Below are 21,659 nucleotides of genomic sequence, written 5' to 3'. Positions count from 1 at the left end.
GAGAATAAGCCTAGGGACAAATTTAATTCTTAGATTTCAAATAATGGTTCTTATTGCTTTTAATGGCATCAGTTTAGCAATGTTTTTAACGCTTTATATTTAATGCTTTATAATGTGATAACCCATACATATCAATATTCAACCTTTTGTTTCCAGTGCTTCAGTCTAAGCAAACATTTTGATGTGGCCCAATGAGTAGAAATGAAGAATTATTGTACTACTTCTGTCTCAATTACACACCTTGAAATTGGCCGATTTTCTGCAAGACTGCTATTTCCATGTGGCAGTGAAATGACAGTCCCCAATAATTTAGCATCTAAAGGAAGCACTTAGAAACACAGAAGGAAAACCCAGCTCAGCAGTTATCAGTCTGTGTACAGTAAATTACTTGGAATTCCTCAAGTCAGTGCCAAGTCTTTCAGTGATACCAAGTTGGAAAAATAGGCAGAAAGTCAAGTCTGAATATAGAAACTGCTAGATAAAAATTAAAGCAGCAGATTTAACATTAAATAACGTAAATTATATCATTTGAAATGTTTCAGACTTCCTAAAAAATGCCAGGTTGAAGGAGCTGCTTCATCAGAATACTAATGCTTTAATTAAGACAACTTGCTGTACAGAGATTAGAATAACCTCTGTAAAAGAAAGGAACATTTTTCTGCTTGTTTCCTCACACATCAGAAAACATTGTCTGCATTTTTGTGTGAGGTACAGGATGTATATAGCAGGTCTCCAAAAAGCTTGAATATAGAAATAGGCAAGATACAACTACACATATGCCTAACTCTTCGTTGGTAGAAAATTTTCTTGTCTCTCTGCACTAAAATGGACAATATAATCTATATAATGTTGCAAAAGTCAATATACTTTTTGACAACAGGAAGACCTGCTATTTTGCTCTTGCCACTGAGCATCTCATCCAAGACACACTTACGAAAGTATCCAGTTGTCATTCTTAGAACAGTGTGATATCTCACATATGCAGATCCTTCTTTAATCCTTGCTCAGTTTAGAGAAAAAAATATACCAAATTTTTCCGTAACATCAATAATCAAGACTTCTAATTTTCTGAATAAGAACTGATTTTGATAGCTCTTTTACTGTGCCCCTCCCATCTTGTTTAAGTGCTGTTGAACTGCATTTCAACACTTGAACTGAATGCAGGATTCACCTTTAGCAGCTTCTCTCTATAATACTAATAGCAATGGTTTATTGATTCCTCTCTGGGTTATTGTAATGAGATAAGCTGGAATTTTAGCACCAACTGTATTAAGGTCAAAATAATTACCTCCTACCTAAGATACCAGTCCCATTTACTTCACATTTAGTTGACAACCTGTAAACAGTATCTAGATGTGGAAAAACGTGCAGGCATGGATCTGCCTTTTAATAGCAGTTCTTTCTGTTGGTTACCCCAAATGATCGCCTACAGCACTTGAGTGGAAAATGTAAACGATCACTGCCCAGTTTTATTCCAACAGATCATTAAAGTGCTCTCTTTCTGTTTGCAAGGCAACTCTAGTAGTCAGCAAGTGAAGGCTGGAGTAATTTGTACTACCAGAAACCCTTTGTTGATGTTTTCATGAAGGTGTGAGTTATTGTCAAGATAGATCACAGTTTCAAAGCAGTACTTCATTAGTTTTTTGACCACATTAAACAAAGGCTAGGAAAAGCTGAGCATCTGAAGTACAAAATGGAGGTATTTTTCAATACTGACAGCATGCCTTTGAATTCCCATATCCAATTAACAACATAACTGTTTAATTCCTATGCATTGAATTATATACATGTGAAACAGGGCCAAATATTCATGTTTCAAGTACTGCATTATAACAGACTGTTCACTTGATCACTGAACAGCTGACAAGATGCATACAGAACAGATGCTAGGAAGCACATTTGCATTCCCTGCAGCCCTGACTTGGATAACTGACTCAACAATAGGAGCTACAAAATTGGCACAAGGTCAGTCTGCCTGGGGCACGTAAAACTGTCAGTGCTGAGAAATTCAGCAAAGATGGTCTCAAAGATAACATCTGTGCAGCTGAACAAAAACAAAATATCACTTTTTTTCTAGGAAATGCAGGGAACTTAAGAATCATAACCCCACTACCAAAGTTTCTTTTCAGCATTGCAGAAGGCAGGTATATGGAATTTCTATTTTGGTACCTAACAAAGTTCACTGTTCTGGTGAGCAGTCCCTTACTTAAGATCCAACTGACTGAAGTTGGCAGGCTTCAGGTTCTGCTTCTTTTTTTAAACTCATTTTAAAGTCCTGAGATGCTGAGCTCAGGAAGTTTGTGTGGCAGATCACCAGAAACCCAAAACAAAAAAAAACCAAAAACCAATTAAAAAAAAAAAAAACAAAGAAAACCAAAAACAAACACAAAATAAACAAAAGAAACACAAAAAAAAAAAAACAAACAAACAAACAAAAAAAACCAGAAAACCACCAAACAAACAAGCAAAAAAAAAAACCCAAACACACACACACAAAAAAAACCCACCCAAAACAAAAAACAAAAAAAAACCCACAAGGAAGAAATCACTGTATGTTTGTGCTCCTCCCAGCCTGTTTGCCACTGTTGGAGAGGAAACAGAGCAGGCATGGCAGACCATGCCAAGGTTCCCTCTAGCCCATGCTAATATAGTGAGTCAAGAGCATCAAGGAGTACAATACTACAAATGTGTTTGCCTGTACCTGTATCAAGCTAAATTTGAGAAACTGGTTTAGTTTAGTTGTTGCTATAGGTAATCCTATAGACACACCTAAAATGACCTCTCAAGGAAGTTGTGAATTCCTTGTTAAAACTACACAGTAGGAGTTACTGCTGGAGAAAGCCAGACAGAAATTCAGAAACTCAGCCTGAACCAGAAGATGAATTTATGTTCTATTTATACTCCATACCATGCTTATTACCACACAGTATCACAGTGATTTCTACTAGTATCTCAGTATCTTCCACTAATGCATTAAGTAATGCAAGTTACTTTTCCCTCTTCACTGCTTTTCCCTTTGGGGAATACAAAAAAGTGAAGAGGTTTAATGTCTAACATGTACACTATGTGAGATTTCATCCTGGCTCTCTGTAGAGTAAGTCCCTTCTGAATTTGAAATGCATTCCACAGTTTTAGTTAAAGTTTTGAAAGGCTCTGTCTCTTTCACAGAAAAGTTACTCCTTAATGTATTGAGCTTCAGTTCCAAGTCCTAGCCTGAATACAGTTAAGAGCTGTACATGTAATCAGTTATGCACCCAGGTGATGAGGGCTGACTAAAGGCTAGCAGTATGTGAACAACAGCTTAAGAGAAACCCACAAATAAACATGCTGAGAAATCTATTTAACAATGTCAAAGAGGATCCTTCAAACATAAATACTAAAGAAGCACATGATCTTTTTAGCAACTGTCCCAAATATAACATATTCCCCTTTTCTCACTTTTCCTGTTGTTTGTTTTGGTTTTTTTAAAAAAAGACTGTAATAGTGGACACAGCTAAATCCTCAAATATAAATTCTACCCAATGGAACTTACCGTATTACTAGTGAATCTGTTCATATATGCTGTGATGACACCAGATTTACTACCTGTGAACAGCTGACAACTGTCTGGCACCCAAGCACAACTTGTTACCTTGGAAAGACAAAAAGCCAGAAAAAAAAAAATCAGAACAGACTGTTCTCACTGCTATTTTCATTATGCCATAGCATTTGGTCAAACTGATTCTTCATTGGTTATCCTACGAAAAGCCATGTAAAATACCTAAGCTAAAGAAATCCAAGAGTTAAAATACACCTGCTGTAGGTCACATTTGTTACTATTTGAGAAAAGAAAAAAGTAGAGAGAAATTCTGTGTAGCCTAGAATTTATCACTAAAGAGCAGTGAACTACTGTAGACTTATAGATCCACAACCACATAAGCCAAAATCTTCTGGTAGAATGTCACCAACTACTGGAGCGTAATGGTGATTGTGCAGTGTTCCCTAACAACCTTTTGGACAATCTTTCCCAGAAGAATCCTAAACTACAGGGGAATTATACTCCTAATGTGTGTATTTTTTTTTTCTGTATTCATTTTTTTTGGCCCAGAACTTAGGCTTTTATAAATCCACAACAATATTTCATGGGAGGGAAAAGCTACAAAAACCAAATGCCTTCAGAAGGGATCTTTACCTAGTACAGGAACACATCCAGGAATGAAAAACACTGGAGCAATGAGAGACATATTCTAAAGGAGAATAATATAGATTTAAAATAGTTGTGTTTGGAAGCTTATCTCCAAGAGAAATGAAAGCAAGAGTATCTACTGCCAAGTCAGAACACCATTTAAACTAGCAATATTAAACTGAAGACCAAGAGACTGATTTTTTTTTTTTTTTACCTGATGGAACTGTGAGCTCTGTATAAAATTTACTGGAGGCTCACTTTGCTTGCTTTTCAGTCGTAAAATGTTATCTGCATATCCCCAGCTCAGGATAGCTGACCACTGAATATCAGTACTGTGCATGCTTCTCACACCTGAAGGAAGGCATATAATATTTTGTCATATATCAAACTGAAGAGTTGATCATTTGACAGTCAACAATAAAAATCTCAGGTCTACATTTTACCACAAGCTAGAACCTCCTTCACCTCTGCTTTTTACTGATAACTTTCCTCATTCTCTGCCTCTAAAACCTGTTCTTTTAACTCTCTTTTGCCTCATGTTCTTTTCACTCTCTTTTGCCTCATGTTCTTTTCATTTGTTCTTCAGTTCTTGGACTGAATCTGCTGGCAAGTTCTGAAGTTAGATCCTCACATTTCAGTCACTTTAATAAAAAAATATCAACTTAATTACAGGATGCTTCTACATAGTTTTGAAAATTGCAAGTAAAATCCACCCTCCAGGAAAGATACCACACATGTGGAAGCTGTTACTAGATTTATAAATCAATCTTTGGCAAAAGTGACTGAACTGGGTAAGTTTCCTGGAGAATAATAGTAGCATTAGATTTATTTTTCATGGCTCATTTTTGCCTCTATTGTGCATGTAGAGAATAAGCACAAATTCATACCTTGCTCCTTGCTATATATCATCAAAAGGCAAAACTTGCGGGACAAACCGCAGATAGCTTTAGTTGGCAAAGCCTGGAGAGAGCCAAACCTTTCTCCATGTGGTTGGCTAAAGCAGACAACAGGATCTGGAGCACTTGGGGAACCAACGTATTCCCCCCACTTCAAGCCTTTGATCCATGGCAACGGACTCTAAAATAAACACAAATAAGTTTGAAGTTAAAAAGTGGTAAAAAGTTTTCATTAGTAAGGGAGAATCATTTGTATCACATTCTCATAAGCAGTCACATGGTAAGGACTGCTGAAGTATTCTCAAAATACTAGAAAGGCAAGTATGAAGCACAGTAGTATCAGCAGCTGAATTAATAGCTTTAAGGGAGTTCTCCCACTTCTTTAAGGGCTGAGGTAGCAAGCTTGTAGTTCAGGTAGTTTAGTGAAAACTACTGATTTCTTTAAATGCAGTAATTCAGTCTCTCACTGGACCCCAGTGAAAACAAGCATTTGAAGTGAAGAAAGTTGAACTGTCCTAGAGAAAGTGAAAAAGTTGAGGATGGAAGAAAGTACAGTATGTGTTTACCTACTATAGGTCTGCACACAGATTCTAGAATTTGTCATTGAAAGTATAAAACTGTTTAAGTGAAATGCTTTCCAACACCTATTTGCTAGATCTGAATTCATTTTGGTTATATCTCAGTTTGGCACAAAATATATCACAAATGCACGAAAATAATTTTCACTATGACTTCACTGATTTTGTGTATTTTCTTTACAGTACAATTTGGGAAGTAAGTTGCAGTTTTAAGAAAGGAAACTGTAAACATAAGGGTACAATAATTACAGCCATGAATGTTAATTAAACCATCTTGCAAATCAGAATGACATACTGGATATATTATTTCTCTAGTTTCTCTGGTTTCTCTGAAAGCAAACTGCACAAGTAATCCCATGGCAGCAGGAAGTTCTCCTTCCATGACAAGCCTGGATCCAGGTCTGCTAACATGTGCTGCATGGAACAGTTGCCGAGGTGTTTGCCCGTATGTTTTTATCATTGTTTCAAGGGCTCTTCTCTGAACAGGATCCTCAACAGCAGAAACATCCATTCCAAAATAGGTCTAGAGAGGAGAAAGAAAAAAAAAAAAAAAGAGGAGGGGCAAGAATAAGCTTGTCCAGTTTGTCTTTGGGAAAGACTGTCAACTCATGCACACAAAATAAGAGGCACACTCTTCAGTTTGGTTAAAACTTGGAGTAGAAACCATCCCACAACACTATGCTGACTAAAGAGCCACCAAGAACAGTAACCTTATCTCCAATAAAGAAGTGGTGACAACTACCACTTTAAGATTTGTCATGTGAGCTGCTCCTAGATTTATTCCATGACTGATTTCTGTCAAAAGAGGTTTTCTTAGTAGACCTTTGCTAATCTGCAACACAGAACGGTTGCTAATGAATAAAAATTGAAAAACATAATACTTAAGAACAAAAAGAAGGAAAACATTTTGATGGCTACTTGAAAACAAAAATCTGCCACTGCCAAACACTACTGTTTTATTAGTTCTTACTGCTATATAATGAACATTAACACATTTGAATGCATTTTGAAAGCAGGACTGCCTGGCTGAGCAAATCTTGTGATAGTCAAGGTTGAAGCTAAAGAATACAATCAGAGATATCTGTGTTACAATTAGGTAGTGAAACTCTGGAAGTCTTTATGTTAAATGCAGACTGAGTTGAAATTAAATTTACTAGGGAGGAAAGTGCTCATTAGAGGGACAAAACACACGATGCATATGAAGTGAAGAACACAAATCAAAAGAAATGTGACCAGCAGGTCAAGAGGGCTGATTCTCCCCCTCTACTCTGCTCTTGTGAGACCCCACCTGAAGTATTGTATCCAGCTCTGAGGCCCCCAACATGACAAGGACATGGACCTGTTGGAGTGACTCCAGAGCAGGGGAATAAAGATGATCAGGGGCCTGGAGCTCCTCTCCTGTGAGGACAGGCTGAGAGAGTTGGGATTGCTCAGCCCGGCTCCAGTGAGACCTCTGGAAGTGGACCATCTCCCTTATGAGGAAAGCCTGAGGGAGTTGGGTCTCTTTAGCTTGGAGGAGACTGAGGGGTGACCTCATTAATGTTTACAAATATGTAAAGGGTGTCAGGAGGATGGGGCCAGGCTCTTAGTGACAACCAATGATAAGGGGCAATGGGTACAAACTGGAACATAGAAGGTTCCACTTTAATATGAGAAGAAACTTCTTTACAGTGAGGTTGACAGAACACTGGAACAGGCTGCCCAGGGAGGGTGTGGAGTCTGTTTCTCTGGAGACATTCAAAACCCATCTGGACACATTCCTGTGTAACCTCATCTGGGTGTTCCTGCTCCGGCAGGGGGATTGGACTAGATGATCTTTCGAGGTCCCTTCCAATCACTAACATTCTGTGATTCTTTCACCTTATAGCAGCCCTCCAGTATTTAAGGGGGGCCTACAGGAAAGATGAGGAAGGACTTTTTACATGGGTGTGTAATGACAAGACAAGGGGTAATGACATTAAACTGAAAGAGGGAAGATTTAGATTAGAAATAAGGAAGAAATTATTTACTGTGGGGGTGGTGATGCAGTGGAACAGGCTGCCCAGAGAAGCTATGGATGCCCCATCCCTGGCAGTGTTCAAGTCCAGGATGGATGGGGCTTTGAGCAACCTGGTCTAGTGGAAGGTGGCCCTGCCCATGGTGGAGGGTATGAAACTAGATGATCTTAAAGGTCACTTCCAATCCAACCATTCCATAATTCTACAAAATAATGAGCTCAGGACAAATGGAACTATTTTAACCATTTTAAAGCTGCAGCATAATCTGCCAAACTGAAAGGCTTCTTTTGAATGAGATGGATGCAGGTATACACAAAAACAATACCTGTATACCATTGCAAACAACTATACAGAAAGTCTAATCCCCATACCTGATCATCCTCCATGCCTATCTCCAGGCAAGAAAGACAAACACAAACACACTAAGTCTCACAACAGTCCTTGGAATGAGTTCCACATTGAAATGGTTAAGCATTTTCTTATTCTACAACACTTCACGAGCAAGGAATCTTGCTTCATGCTGGATGTTTTCCAATCAAGTCAGACTGAACTTTCCCCTATTAAGTTAAGTACAATGAACAAACACAATTGCTTAACAGATACTTACTGCAGGATGAAAGACATTAATAGCCTGAACAGAGGCCTTGCCTTTTTGTTTATAACCAAACACCAAATCAATCCAGTGACAGATTGTCTGGGAAACATGGTCAGACTCCAAAGCCTGACGATGAATCAAGATGAACAGACGAGGATCATTACGAGCCCAGGGTGGAAGATTGACATGGTTAACTCTGTCACCATTTTGACGTACTCCAAAATCAAAACCTAGAAACACAGGAGTAAATGATCCAACTTTTTAGTTGACAGTAACTTCAAAAAGGTCTTTACAGAGTTCTATGAAAGCTGACCATTAAGCACATTGATTGCTGATCAAAGCAGCACCATTAACAAGTCTCCCTCAAACACATTCAAGCTGTACATATTCATTCAAATGGAAAAAAAAAAAAAAAAAAAAATCAAACAGGAACCTCCTTTGCACTTCTGACATAATTATGAAAAAACTTTCCTTAAGTCCTACGTAACAGTTTTTGTAGCATATCCTGCAAATTCATGCCAGATTTTTCCCATACATCTTACTGTTTAGTATATTCAATCAAGGGATAGAAATACTCTCAGTTTCAACGCATAGATTCAACCATACAGCTGTTTTGGGCATATAGTTTTGTTACCCTCTTAGTATACCTTCTCTGTTAACTAGAAAGTCGGGAAGGTAGAAAAATTCTGGGATAAGCTCCTTTACATCAGTCATTGATTCATACGAAGAAAGTCGCCAGGTTGTATTGGTAGAGTGAAAAGTTCTGTCTGGGATGTCAAAACTTTGATCTGTAAAGAAATCCAAACTGAATTTGTTACATTGATAATGGACACGGTAACAGTTACACATCTGCAACTTCAAGTAGATAACTGTTCTCTAGTTAGCTGAGAATATTTAGAATTCTTCTATCTCAATTAAAATGTGTTATACATGGACTGCAAGTCAAATATACATCAGCTTTTTATTCTACATACACTAAGGTATACATATAAGATGTACAGCTTTATGGTCTAGCTCAATAATTTCAGAATGGGTCTACTGTGAAAGCATACCACATAGAATTTTAGTGAATTCACCTATTTGGAACTGATAAACTATGCTAAACAGAGTAACATCCAGCATTCCTGAGTCATTGGGCCAAGGCCCAGATGTGAAAGGCAAGTGCAAGCAAAAGCAATCTTACCTTGATAGGCTAAAAACATTTTAGTAAAGGGTGGTAGCCTAACTAGGAAATGAAGCACAGTTCCGCTGTTGGAATAATGAGATCCATAGTGATACGGTTGTACAGGGGGCATTGGATCATCCTCTCGTGCTCCTTTACGGTACTCTTCTTCCAAATACTAGAAAAGTAGTAGGGAAAAAAAAATATATATCACAAACCTCCTACCCCCTCCCAATAACAAAAATGAGAGCTTCAGTTGTTTAGGAATAAAACTTAAAACTTTTGGAGGAACATACATTTAAAAGTAATTTGAAATCAAAAATCAAATACACTCTCAGTGTCTAAAGAAACATGATAACTTTTACAATCCAGTTAATTATCAGTCTCAAGCTAATTTAAATGACCAGTTTTCCATTATTTGTTGTTTTCGCCTTTTTCCTATTGTTTTATAACACAGCAATCATTGTACAAGCTTTTCAGTACTAAATGGAGAAAAACAATGTTTGCAAATAATACACTAGACCATGATGATATAGGCATAAGTTTGAAGGTCCAGCTGCAGATGCTTTAATTCCCCAGCATGTTATTTCCTACAACCTTTAAAACATTCTGAAGAACAAAAATCAAGGAGCACTGTAATCACAGTAGAGCATGTTAAAATAAACAGCATACTTGAGGGAAAACAGATTTTCTGTTATTAAACACAAAGAAAAGCCACAAGTTCCACTGAAGTAATTTCAAATACCAGCAATAAGTTATCTACCTGGTCTTGAGGGATCTTTAAATATATGTATGTTCATACATAAGAAGATACTAATTAACTTCCTCAGCAGTATCACATAGAAAGACTAAATGGATTGACAACTTCAGGTACAGGAACAGATAAATACAGGTTCCAAATATGTTATAAAACAATCCCCAGGAAATGTAGCATACTGGAAATGAGAATTCCATAGACATAAAATATTGGATTTGTGGCTTATTTTTCCCCAGTCAATGTATGAAAAAAATAAAAGCCTCCATATCATTTATAAATAGAAAAAAAGGCAAGAAGCAAAAGTTATCCAGATTACCTTATAAGTGTCCACATAACGATCTTCTTTTTCTTTAGACTGTACAGCTATTGGTTTCACCAGATTTCTGTAACAGAAGTAGTACTGATATCTTGTCATTTTTATAAAGATGTTGATTCATGCTATTTAATAATGCATTAATAAGAATAACATCTTTAATATAATGAAAAGGACAAACAAAACTGAATATCACTTTACAAGAGAGTTTGAAAAATAAAAAGGTCACTTTCAGTTAGTGCTAAAGGCAAACTCAGATCCACAGGCTACCCCATAACACAGTAACAGGCAAGCAAATGCAAAGTGCCTCTGTCAGATCAGAGACATCATATCAAGGCAAAGACTTCGTGCACACAAACATTAAATTAGCTTATATATATTTATTAGGGTGAGAGAATTCACTCAGATCTATTCACAATGAAGACAACATGTTTTTGTAACTGGCCAAATAATTTATAATATTATTTCTTTTCTATTTAATTTTTACTTCTTGGCCTGTAAGTGTTTACTCACATTAATTTAAACATAGAGCTTTTATTGAAGTCTGTGGACTGTCCATATCTTATTAAAACAGTATATAGATCCAATTCATAGCATCCTTCGAACCTACACCCTCATAATACTAGGCATTTTATTTAAAAATTTGAGGTGAAGCAGCCACTTATTGTAAAAAGCCCACGTTACTATGGATGAGGCTTGTTCCTGAGTAGTTCCATTCACGTATGTGTGCAGTGCAGTTCAGTACAAAGTTAAAAAGCTATACTGGATGATTAGTTCATGTATTTGGAAATAACCAGTTCCAAAAATTTCGTATTACCTATATACTGATGGATCATTTAGGTCCAGTGTTTCACTAGTGTAGTCAGAAAGTATAAAAGGAAATACTGGATATTGCATGAGATCATTGAAGGAACGGCCGGCATGTTTGTTTAAATGAGTCAGATATTCAAAGTTAGTAATCTGTCCTGTGCACCAGAGGTGGGTCAAAGCAGTCATGTTTCCATATTCCAAAAGGTTAGGTAAATTGTTAGTTAAGATGTTGTGGTACACATCATCACGGACCTAGAAGAAAATACCATAGATTTAATAATGTAATTAAAAAGCTTCAGACTACTCAGACTTAGTAACTGTTTCTCTCATTTTACAAATTTCCAGATATCTACTGTAATGGAATAATATTTAGTATTACTAAGATTTCTTAATGTCTTAATACAGAGATGTGTTTTACAACATGATTGTGTTTGCCTAGAAGTCTAGATGAGCCAAGTTTTTATAAAGGTATTAGAATTTAATTAGTCCACACATCAAGTCTCCTTAGAAACTAATTCATGAATGTACATATTACGAAGACACAGCAAAACACAGTGATATATTATTATGCATCAGTGCCACATTACCTTTGTATTATCAAAAGCCAAGAGTAAAGTTCTGCCATTTGTTAGAAATATTTCCACAGCATTGTCTCTTAACTGCCACCAGCGCTTATGAACTTCCTTAATTTCCTCATAGGTCCAAGAAAACGATGCTGGTTCAGTTTCCCCATGAAAACTCTGCAGAATTTGCAATTGAAAAAGTTATTTTAAACAGTAGATTTTCTAAACAAGAAACTCTTCAATGCAGCCAGTATATAACCATACAGCATGTCACAAGGCAAACTTTAATTTTGCTGTGATGCTTTAAGACATCGTTGTGACTTTTTTCATACGTTTCTCCTCAAAGCAGTGGGCAGAACATCATGCATGCTCCTCAGTTGCTCCATTTCCCTATCCAACAGTAGCCATAATGCCATATTTTCACTGGCTCTTAAGCTAAAATATTGAACAACCAACCAGAGCAAGCAAAGCTTTGCCATGAATCCAATTCTGACAGTTCTATGACAGACAAAGCAGCAAAACACTGGTAACATCTTAAACCACAGGAGCTGTGTGTTTAATCGATACAAGGAAGAGCTTCCTGAAAATAGTTCAAAACTTTCATCAGTATAATCCATGTCTTGATTATTTTTAGATGTCTGTTGGATGTATAAACTTAAACAGTACATCAGAGCATTTGTGAATTAGAAGGATTAGGTCAGTTCCAGTTTCCTCCTTGAAAGTCTTCTCATATAGGATTAAAGAGGGAGCTAGAACATCCTATATAATGGAAAATTCAAGAATCAGATGCTGTAGGGTACAGCACAACTCATACACTTCTGAGTTTCTGTACTTCTTAGTGCTCCAGTGTCCAGCAAGGCAAGTTCTCACGTGCAGACACAAGCAAGCTCTGTGCACTTGTGCTGATGAACCCAGAGCAATGGACAGCAAGGTACAGAAGCCTCCTCACATCACACCCTCCTTATTCCCTCTCAGTCACAGCCCCACATCTTTCCTGTTTTCTGCTATCACTACTGAATCCACAGGGAGAGGCAACAGATGCAAGACTGAACTCAAACTAATGAGTTTGGCTGGTCTTGTCCAGAGACTTCTAACTCTAGTACTCCAGTAGTCTCAGTGGCAGTAGACAAAAGATACTCATGGTCACAGTTTGCAAAAATTAAGGCTATAGAATGTTATGATCTAGTACTTACAGAATTTTCAATTGTGTCTGAAGCATTGTCTTCAACAAAATACATGCCACATTTTCCTGCAGGAAAAAATAGTTGCATAAAGGTACATGATATTACGTTGTATTATGCATGTTCGTGTTATATAAACAGTGCCCAAGAGTTAAGCATACTGTGGCACATTCTCCCCCACCCCTTTTCTTCAATGTGGAAGGTGCATGCACACCCCCTCTTCCACAACACATCCCCCCTCTCCTTCAGTGGGACAGTTAATAGCTCCTTTTGTTCGCCGTTAGCCAGGAGAGGGGAGAGACACCAAGAAGTCAGGAAGTTTCTGGGCACCCATAGCCAGAGCCGGTGGGGTGCAGAGAAGCCGAGAAGTTTTGGGGAGCCCATAGCCAGAGTGGGGGGGTGCAGAGAAGCTGAGAAGCTTCTGGAATGCCCACAGCCAGATCTGACAAGACTATAAAAATGGGGTTCCCGACGAGGATCCCCTTTGTGTGGTCCTCTCGGAGCTGCAGGTCTGCTGCTGTTGAGAGCCCTCCTGGGACTGGGACGCCGTCTAAGGTAACCTCCCCAAAAATGGGACTGCTTCACCTATGCATGTGGGTGAGTGATAACTTACTAGATACTTCCCTCGCTGCATAAGCGAGTGTATTTTCCTTGCTGGAATAAGTAAGTGATTTCCTTGCTAGATAAGTAAGTGTATTTTCCTGGAGTCAGGGACGGGTCTGGCATTGTTTTTCGTGAGTATGCACGCTGTGCATCTCCATTATTCTTATTTGCCCTACCCCAATAATTTCCTCAACTGATATCCGAACCTGCATTTTATGTTACCGGAGTGCTAACTAATTGTATAAACCCTGTTTCTAATTGGTTGTTTTCCCAGACTTTTCCGGACAGAATAAAAGTCTGTTTTGGACCTGGTTGTCTGCCTAAAACTAATTTTGGGGTCCCTCCATGACACATAGTAAGAATAATACCTGGGCAAGACAGTACTTAACAGAAATAGATTTGTGATTCCACAGCTGCAAGTGGTCTGCAGCTTTAAAACTTAACTACAGTCCAAAAAGCACTCATGCAAATCATAGGGAAAAAAGGCAAAACTTATTTGTAACGTATATAATTCATAAAGTCAGGCAACAGCTCAATTACTTTAGAAAAAAAAAAGCCAACTTTATATCTACAGAAGAATCTTATACAAAAAAGGATTTAAGGACTGAAAATTCTACTCACCTAGCAAAAGTTCACCAGCAGTCTCTCTAGAAGGTGCTACACTTATACATCTTCGATTAACTCTGAAATATTTCAAATTTTATTACTGCTTACAGATTCATGTACCTTTTGGCACATACCTAAAACTAATGGCCTCAAAGACTACAGCTGAAGACAGACTTTTCAACACCATGACTCTAATGGTTCAAATTCCAAGGAAGGAAAGAAAATAGAATCTCAGTTGTCTAGACGTCCACATTAGTGTATTTGTATTTCTTTCTTTGTGTGTTCTCTGCAGTTATTTTAGGCAGTATTAGTGCTTGTAGTAGGCAGCAAATTAATACAACTTCAGAGTTGACTAACACAACAGTAAAAGCAGAGAGAATGAGAACACGATTTGCTTTTGAGCACTGATGGAAAGACCTAACAGATCTAGTAGCACTGCCCGTCTCGGATATCAAAGTGACAAAGAAGTAAAATCCCATCAGGTTATCCCACAGAAGCCCAATCCCCATATCGCAACAGGTGGTATTTGCTTTTACTGATTTTTGAAGTAATGGAGATAGACTGCTTTAAGACTCAGAAAACGCACATGTTAGTAGCGCTGATCTTTTGCTTGAGTATAGCTAAAAACCTACAATTTCTGACATTTGTCTCTCATCTCACTGATTGTTTTTTTAATGTTTATTTAGACAAAACAAGTGAGGAAAACCATTTCTTCAGAATGGGAGAAGGTGGGAAAGGGAAGTTAATTTTACCCAAACTTTACCTTATATGTTCACTTGCAGCTTTGTCCTTTACAGTAGAAGAGTGAGAAGAATGTGTTTTGTCTTCAAATAGATAAGATAATGGAGTCTTTATCACACCTATTAAAAAAAACCATAAATAATAAGGTACTAACAGTCATTACAATTCAGATATACTCCTACAAGATGTTATAATTACCTTCCTGTTTCTGCCTGTCTGGGAGAAGGTACTTATTTGGAATAGTTAGGTAGCACCTCTGCAGGCGGCGCCTCTCTCTGTTAGGGCCCTCTGTTGGATCCAGTTGCCAAGAAGCTGGGTAATAGCCTGGGTCATACCAGAGTGCTCTGGAAAAAAAAAAAAAAAAACACAAACCCACAAAAAAAACAAACAAACAAACAAAAAGTTTGAGTTTGGCAGCAGAGGCAGTATATTTGCCTATTTATTTTGGTTTTCTTTAAAAAGTAAAAAGGCAGAAGTTTCACAGCAGTACGCTGGGCAATTATTTCTGAAAAGGTATCAAAAGACTGAATTCTATAGTTTATTTTCATCCCACTGACTGGCTATTTTGAGCTACTACTGGAAGACTGCTCTTGGAGTAACTATAATTCTGATGAAAACAGCAATATGATGCATCCAATGCTGTACTTTGAAAACTCAGCTCCTACAGACATGACATAATACTAGTCGTGCAGTGGTAAAAATACCATTGTTTGGTTTCTTGTCAAGACTTGGCATCTTTTCCTCTGTGCAAATTAGTGAACACAGTATCTGGATGCTAATGTGAATAACATTACCCCAAAGAAGTTTTGTTACTCCATCAATGTAATGGAAGATATAAAAACTTTAACTTTGCCATTCTGTTGGGCACAGCAAAATGCACCTGACAAAAAAACCTGTCTAAATGGCACAGAAATAATACAAGGCTACTCACTGTAAAAAAAAAAAAAAAAAAAGGGGAATAAATCAAGTATTTTACAAGTCTCTAACCATCAGATGGTTGCCAAAAGTAAGTAATTCTAATTTCAAGATCATCTACATTTCATGTGCCTCTAAGCAGAATGAGAAGCACGTGTCAGGCATTGAGTCTCTCTTTGGCTTTCTCTGAGGTGAGAGAACAACTTACCGATCATGAGTAAGCTGCTGAACAAGTTCCTGCCAGTGTCTGCTGGCACTTAGCTCTGCTTTATACATCCCCCTGATGTGCTGGATTACTTTCTTCCTTTCCATTCCTTGTGACAGAGACACAGCTTGTGTGATGTCTCCAGCTATTTTAGAAATGTCTTTAGATTTTGTATCCAGACGCTGAAAGAGACTGAGGAAAAAGAGTTGTGTTTTAAAATGTCAAGTACACACACTGAGATAGGAAGGCAAGACATCAAAAGCCCTTATAAAATATCAGTTTGGCAGTAGATATCCACAGTTCTTGTTACAGCAGAGGCAGAGCAACTTAGCCTACATAATTTTCACAAGACTTATAAATACCTTCTGCCTCTTAGCCTTCACAAAAAGCTATAACTTGTGACTTAAGACAAGCCAAGCCAATCAGAAGATCAATGCCTATATATTAGCATTCTTTACTAATTAATGTATATTCATTACAATAAAAATCTGAAGTAAGAATAGTAATTTACCACTGCTCAAATCTCAAGTTATTCAACATAGTGAATTCTTATTGCTTATCTGCGCAGACTCGACTAAGCTGACCTTTACAGCTACTACAGTTGCCTACATTATAGCATGCTCTCTGTGCATCTCAGATCTGATTTTTATGGCAAAGCCTGAAATGTCAATTAATGGAAAGAACCTCTTAATCTACCACAACCTACCAAGACTTACATTATACCAAGTAGCAGCAATCTATGTAGCTCACAAAAGCGTTCAAATACTATGCCAAATATATTTTACGTGAAGATCAAGGTTAGTAGCAGGGACATTTCCCTTACATTTAATTGCACAGACCACAGCAACAGGTGAGGTGATTGGACAGATGAAAAAGCTGTAGAACTAAGGGTGAAGTGCCAAATGTGCAAAATCAATTCAGTATTCTGAAGTTCACATAATGCATTTATTATACAACCTATCAAAATGCATATATAATCAAGGCCTTTTTATAGCAGTAAACTAAACTAAAAATCTGAAAGCTAGCAGTGCTGTTAATTTGAAAAAACATCTATAATAATCATATAGGCAACTCTGCCATAGGGCACGTTGAACAGAGAAATTCTTACAGGGTCCTTGCAGGCCCTTTAAGGCAACACTTACTTTTGTCGATTATTAGCCATTGTCTTCTCCCAGGCAGCTTTGTTTACACCTTCTTCCATCTCATATTTCTTCTGATCCTGAATCAAAGTTTTTTACATTATTTTTTTTTAAAAGACAAAATAAGGAAGCAGATGCTAAAGAATATGCCAATTTCAAAAAGCAAGACTGATAAAACTGTTCAGCTGGTATCTTCACAGCATTTTAAACCATGAAGACTTCATTTCAGTTACCACAGTTTTAATATATTAAGAATTATTTTGTTTTCCAAGGATCCATATTTTTTTTCCTAACAATAAGACATACCAGTAGCTTATTATGAACTCTCAGCTTTGCCTGGGTGAAGTAATATGCTTAGCCAAGAAGCATTAACAGGTGAAGTTGCTGTGAAGCACTGAATATGTGTGACAGAAACACTCAGAACCCAAAGAGAATCCCCAAAAGCATAAGCCACACACCAAGCAAACAAATTGCTGTCTGCAGCAAAATTCTGACCCCACATAAGAGACAATTATTTCAAATATAGCCAGGTTTTTAAGTTTTTATTCACAAACCTCTTTCAAAGCTTTTATTAGATCTGGTTTTGGTCGTGGGCTCAGGGGAATACATTTATAGCCACAACATTTTAGTGTATTCACAAAGTCTCCTGCTGCTCTTTGTTCTTCTTTAGTCATTTCATCACTGTGACTGTGCATTAACTCATATAAATAGAGCACTAATTTAGGTCCATGCTAGAAGAAGAAAAGAAGGGAAAAAGGGGAAAGAAGATGATGTATGGTCATTCTCATTTCCACAATGCAAGACCAAGCAGCCTTTTCCACCAACTTTATTCCCTTTTCCTGTCAGCCTGGACATATTTCTTCTCGTAATTTTTCTGTTATTCAAAGAAAATGGCTGCTTTAATATTTGAAGACAAACTTCTATAGAACTAGAAAGAACATACTAAATTTAATCCTTCACATGATAAAACTTCTCTCAGCATACTGTGACTTTTCAAATGGCTTACAGGACAGTTAAGTTTCTTTTCCAAGTACTCAGCTCCTGCAGCTCTGTTTACACTTTAGAAAATACATGCCAGAGACTCCTAGTTTTGCCTGCCAAGAATGCTACACCTTGTTTGATGAACCAAATTAGAGCTGACAGATAATGAAGTTAAGCAGACACAGGCCACAAATGCACTCAGCATGACACTCCCCCAAAGAGGCCATGGCTAGTATATCAGCTCTTTTATACTGGTGAAAGTGTTAATTTAACTGAATAATTAATATGTGATAAGAAACACCTGAGTGTCATAGGTTCATCCAATAAGGATTTTCTCAGTATACAGTGACTCAAACTGTGGCATGTCTTAGATCATTCATTTCATTTTTGCAGTTTCTGAAGATCCCAAACAGTAACATTCCAAGCCAATTCCTGATCAGAGCTTTAAGAAATGCTTTCTCTCAAGCTTGTACTAACAGAGTACAATCAGAAAAGCTTTTTCCTGACAAACCCACAAAAGCAAGGAGAAAACATTCAGCTATGTGCGTTAACATAGAATACACAATCCCACCACTTTAAGAATTAATAAAGGCTATATAAGAATGTATAAAGTACTGCTTTGATTGAGGACTGACTGCCTCTTAAAATCTAGTTCTTATAAGTTCCAGGAAGTCTGCAGTTGGAGTTCAAAGGCAAGGGTAATTCCTTCATTAATCTGCTTTTTCAGGGTACCTTAATTTCTAGCATCCTCAGAAATCCTTCATGTTAAAACTAGTACCACTTTTTGTTTCTGCACTACACAGGAGATGTGGTGTTTGATGTGCTACAGAGTCAACATACCCAAAATATAACCCTGTCTTGTCTCTTAGAAACTACCTACCCAGAGGCTAATAGAGCAATTGCAGAAGTACACACAGGCACTTTGTATGACATGACTTTGTCATTACACTAAACTTTGCTAAAACAGCCGTGAACAACTTCAACCATATACACTTATAAATAATTGTAAAATTTAAACAAGGAAATTGAATACAGGTTTTACAAACTTCTCTCAGATAGTCTTGAGCTTACTTGCAAAGTTGGGATAAGACAGTCACGTATAATCTCTTGATGGTTTATTTCATGTACCATCTCCAAAACCTGTTTTCTCTCTTGCAGTGGCCTTGAAGGAGACAAGATGTGCACAAGAAGCCTCCCAAGTTGTGTACGGAACGTGTCCTTACATGACAAGAGGATTCTCTTCCACTGCTGCTTTGGTGCGTTCATTCTGCTGGTGCCCTAAGTATGAGACCATCTTTTAATATTACAGGGTTAGGGCTTCCTTTTACCAAGTATCACATTACAAAACACAGTTAATATGAACAAAATATAAGACAATAAAGACTTCTCTACCAATATAAAGTGTTTCATTTTAGTTTACCATTTATTTTTTGAGTTAAAAGGCATTCTACTAAAAAGAAGGGTTTGTTCATTCAAAAAAAAAAAAAAGCATTTTTCTCTCACTCTGCCAATATGAGGACTGCAGCTCCTAGCTATACTGGATATTCAGTTACAGGGACTGTATAACAATCCAAAAAGTTAAAATTGTTATGTAGAGGGTTAAAAAAAAAAATGGGGATTTTTTTGTTGTTGTTTGCTTATTTTAATGAATAGCCCTTCTACATTTATCACTAGTTTCTGAATGGATTACCTCAAAAGATTTGAAACCAGGCATTGGACTGAGGTGCGTGTGCTCACAAAAATAAACCTGCATCTTTGAAAAGCACTACAAATATGGCATAATGGAATGATAATAAACCTAAGAAACTTAATTTTCCATACCTAGAAAAAAAAAATTAGGTTGAGCTACTTTTGATAAAGTTGACCTAAGAAAAATAAAGAGGCAAGAAGCAGTAAGTTAAATTTCCCAATAAAACCATTTCAAATTACCCAAGTGAAACCTGATCACCTTGGAAAGATTGACAAGCTAATACCCATATCCTAGAAAAGAAAACTCCCAGCCCTCTGGCAACAATTACATCATCAATTCTAATATATTAGAGACATATGTTTCTCAAACTCTCCCATCTGTGGATGCACAGCAGATCTTGTTTTATAGGCTCCAGCAAACCTAAACCTTGAGATTTAGAAGACAGAGCAAAATTATGGACTACACAAATCTATTTAACCTTTGTGTACTTGTTTGAACAGCAAAGTTTTGCCAGATATTAGGGTAAAAATCAGAACAGATGTGTTGATTGTTTTACAACTGAAGAATAACAGAAGTTGAACAAAGTTTTTAATGCCACATCTGAACTGAGAGAGGCAGTAAGAAAAGCATTTATGGAGAAAAGACTTTATGCATAAGAAATTCTAATGAAGGAACCTTATGAAATATACTTTAATGTGGACAACATCTAATTACTTACAATGGATACTTTGATTCCTTCCACCAACATTTTGAACATTTCTTTAAGAAAAGGATTTGTTCTGTTAGGCAGTTCTTGCTGGCTTTCCTCTTCAGGAACTTCCAGCTGGGATGCCGAAAGTCTGCTTTGACTTGTGGCTTCTGTTATACCCAGTACATCAAGGCACTCTTCAGTAGATGCTTAAAATTTAAGAGGCACATATTGATCGGTACCATCTCAAGCAAGACAATCCTATGATCCTTTACATGGCATTAAGTCAAATATTGCCTTCACTGGTATATTTTTACTATTTTAAATATCAAAAAGTATGCCTTGTTTCATTTCCCTTATGAAACAGTCAGCATTTAGAGTTAATCACAGAGCCATTCAACTATTTGTCCTAAATTCTTTCACTTGCTTCTGTGGAATTTGAACTAGCCCCCGAAGTCATCAAGTCTTGCAAATACACGTAGCGATTTCATAGAAACATGCCAGCTGAAGCATTTTGAGAGCAGATGCTCCTTTTGGCAGAGTTAAATCTTCAGGTAATAATTCAGGCAGTTAACACATGAATGGATTAACGTAGAATTAAAATAACTTGTTCAGTTCAGTCACACAAACTGTATCCAGATTGTCAGTTACATAATACTGTGAGACAACTCACCAAAAGAATGTTTTACAGTTAAATCCATTAAACTAGCAGCAATGGTATTACTTTCCTCTCAAACACTTCAACACTCCAAAAGCAAGAATCCATTTTTCGTATAGTGCTACCCTGGCTCTGTGAAAAGGGAAATGAACAAAAGGAAATCCTACCTAAATAAATGAGCCTGTTAACAGCTAGAACAGTCAGCCGCTGTAACCGTTGCACAAATTCAGTCTCAGTGGCTTGGATAGGATTTTCTTGGCTCATTCTCCGCTGCATCATCATGTTGAATTCCTCACTTGCTAGTGAACGCATTTTCATCAGCAGGGCATCAGACTGAGCAAGTGAAAACTTTCTGGAGCCTTTAAATAGAGAAGCATTAATAGCATCCTACTAAAACACCCACTCCCTCCCCCCGC

At 37.3% G+C, this 21,659-nt stretch overlaps 1 protein-coding gene across 8 annotated transcripts in view; it reads right to left on the bottom strand.

Moving 5' to 3' along the window:
• Nucleotides 1-21,659, bottom strand: part of LYST (lysosomal trafficking regulator) — an 86,748-nt gene that overhangs the window by 6,133 nt on the left and 58,956 nt on the right. For 7 of the 8 annotated variants that reach the window (XM_071806270.1, XM_071806272.1, XM_071806269.1 and 4 more), the window contains exons 29-48: nucleotides 21,411-21,602; nucleotides 20,616-20,794; nucleotides 19,279-19,485; nucleotides 17,781-17,957; nucleotides 17,230-17,306; nucleotides 16,091-16,279; nucleotides 15,166-15,311; nucleotides 14,990-15,086; nucleotides 14,242-14,303; nucleotides 13,030-13,085; nucleotides 11,861-12,013; nucleotides 11,281-11,525; nucleotides 10,467-10,533; nucleotides 9,415-9,571; nucleotides 8,879-9,019; nucleotides 8,244-8,461; nucleotides 5,935-6,162; nucleotides 5,053-5,242; nucleotides 4,380-4,516; nucleotides 3,533-3,631 (exon numbers count right to left, since the gene is read on the bottom strand). In XM_071806270.1, the coding sequence (XP_071662371.1) occupies nucleotides 3,533-3,631; nucleotides 4,380-4,516; nucleotides 5,053-5,242; nucleotides 5,935-6,162; nucleotides 8,244-8,461; nucleotides 8,879-9,019; nucleotides 9,415-9,571; nucleotides 10,467-10,533; nucleotides 11,281-11,525; nucleotides 11,861-12,013; nucleotides 13,030-13,085; nucleotides 14,242-14,303; nucleotides 14,990-15,086; nucleotides 15,166-15,311; nucleotides 16,091-16,279; nucleotides 17,230-17,306; nucleotides 17,781-17,957; nucleotides 19,279-19,485; nucleotides 20,616-20,794; nucleotides 21,411-21,602 (3,017 nt within the window). Of the gene's footprint in view, nucleotides 1-3,532; nucleotides 3,632-4,379; nucleotides 4,517-5,052; nucleotides 5,243-5,934; nucleotides 6,163-8,243; nucleotides 8,462-8,878; nucleotides 9,020-9,414; nucleotides 9,572-10,466; nucleotides 10,551-11,280; nucleotides 11,526-11,860; nucleotides 12,014-13,029; nucleotides 13,086-14,241; nucleotides 14,304-14,989; nucleotides 15,087-15,165; nucleotides 15,312-16,090; nucleotides 16,280-17,229; nucleotides 17,307-17,780; nucleotides 17,958-19,278; nucleotides 19,486-20,615; nucleotides 20,795-21,410; nucleotides 21,603-21,659 lie in introns of those variants that run through there. The other variant, XR_011738310.1, reaches the window with a different exon arrangement.

The sequence above is a fragment of the Patagioenas fasciata genome, chromosome 3 (assembly GCF_037038585.1).
Source record: "Patagioenas fasciata isolate bPatFas1 chromosome 3, bPatFas1.hap1, whole genome shotgun sequence".
Lineage (NCBI taxonomy): Eukaryota > Metazoa > Chordata > Aves > Columbiformes > Columbidae > Patagioenas > Patagioenas fasciata.
This window is presented reverse-complemented; position numbering and strand designations above follow the sequence as displayed.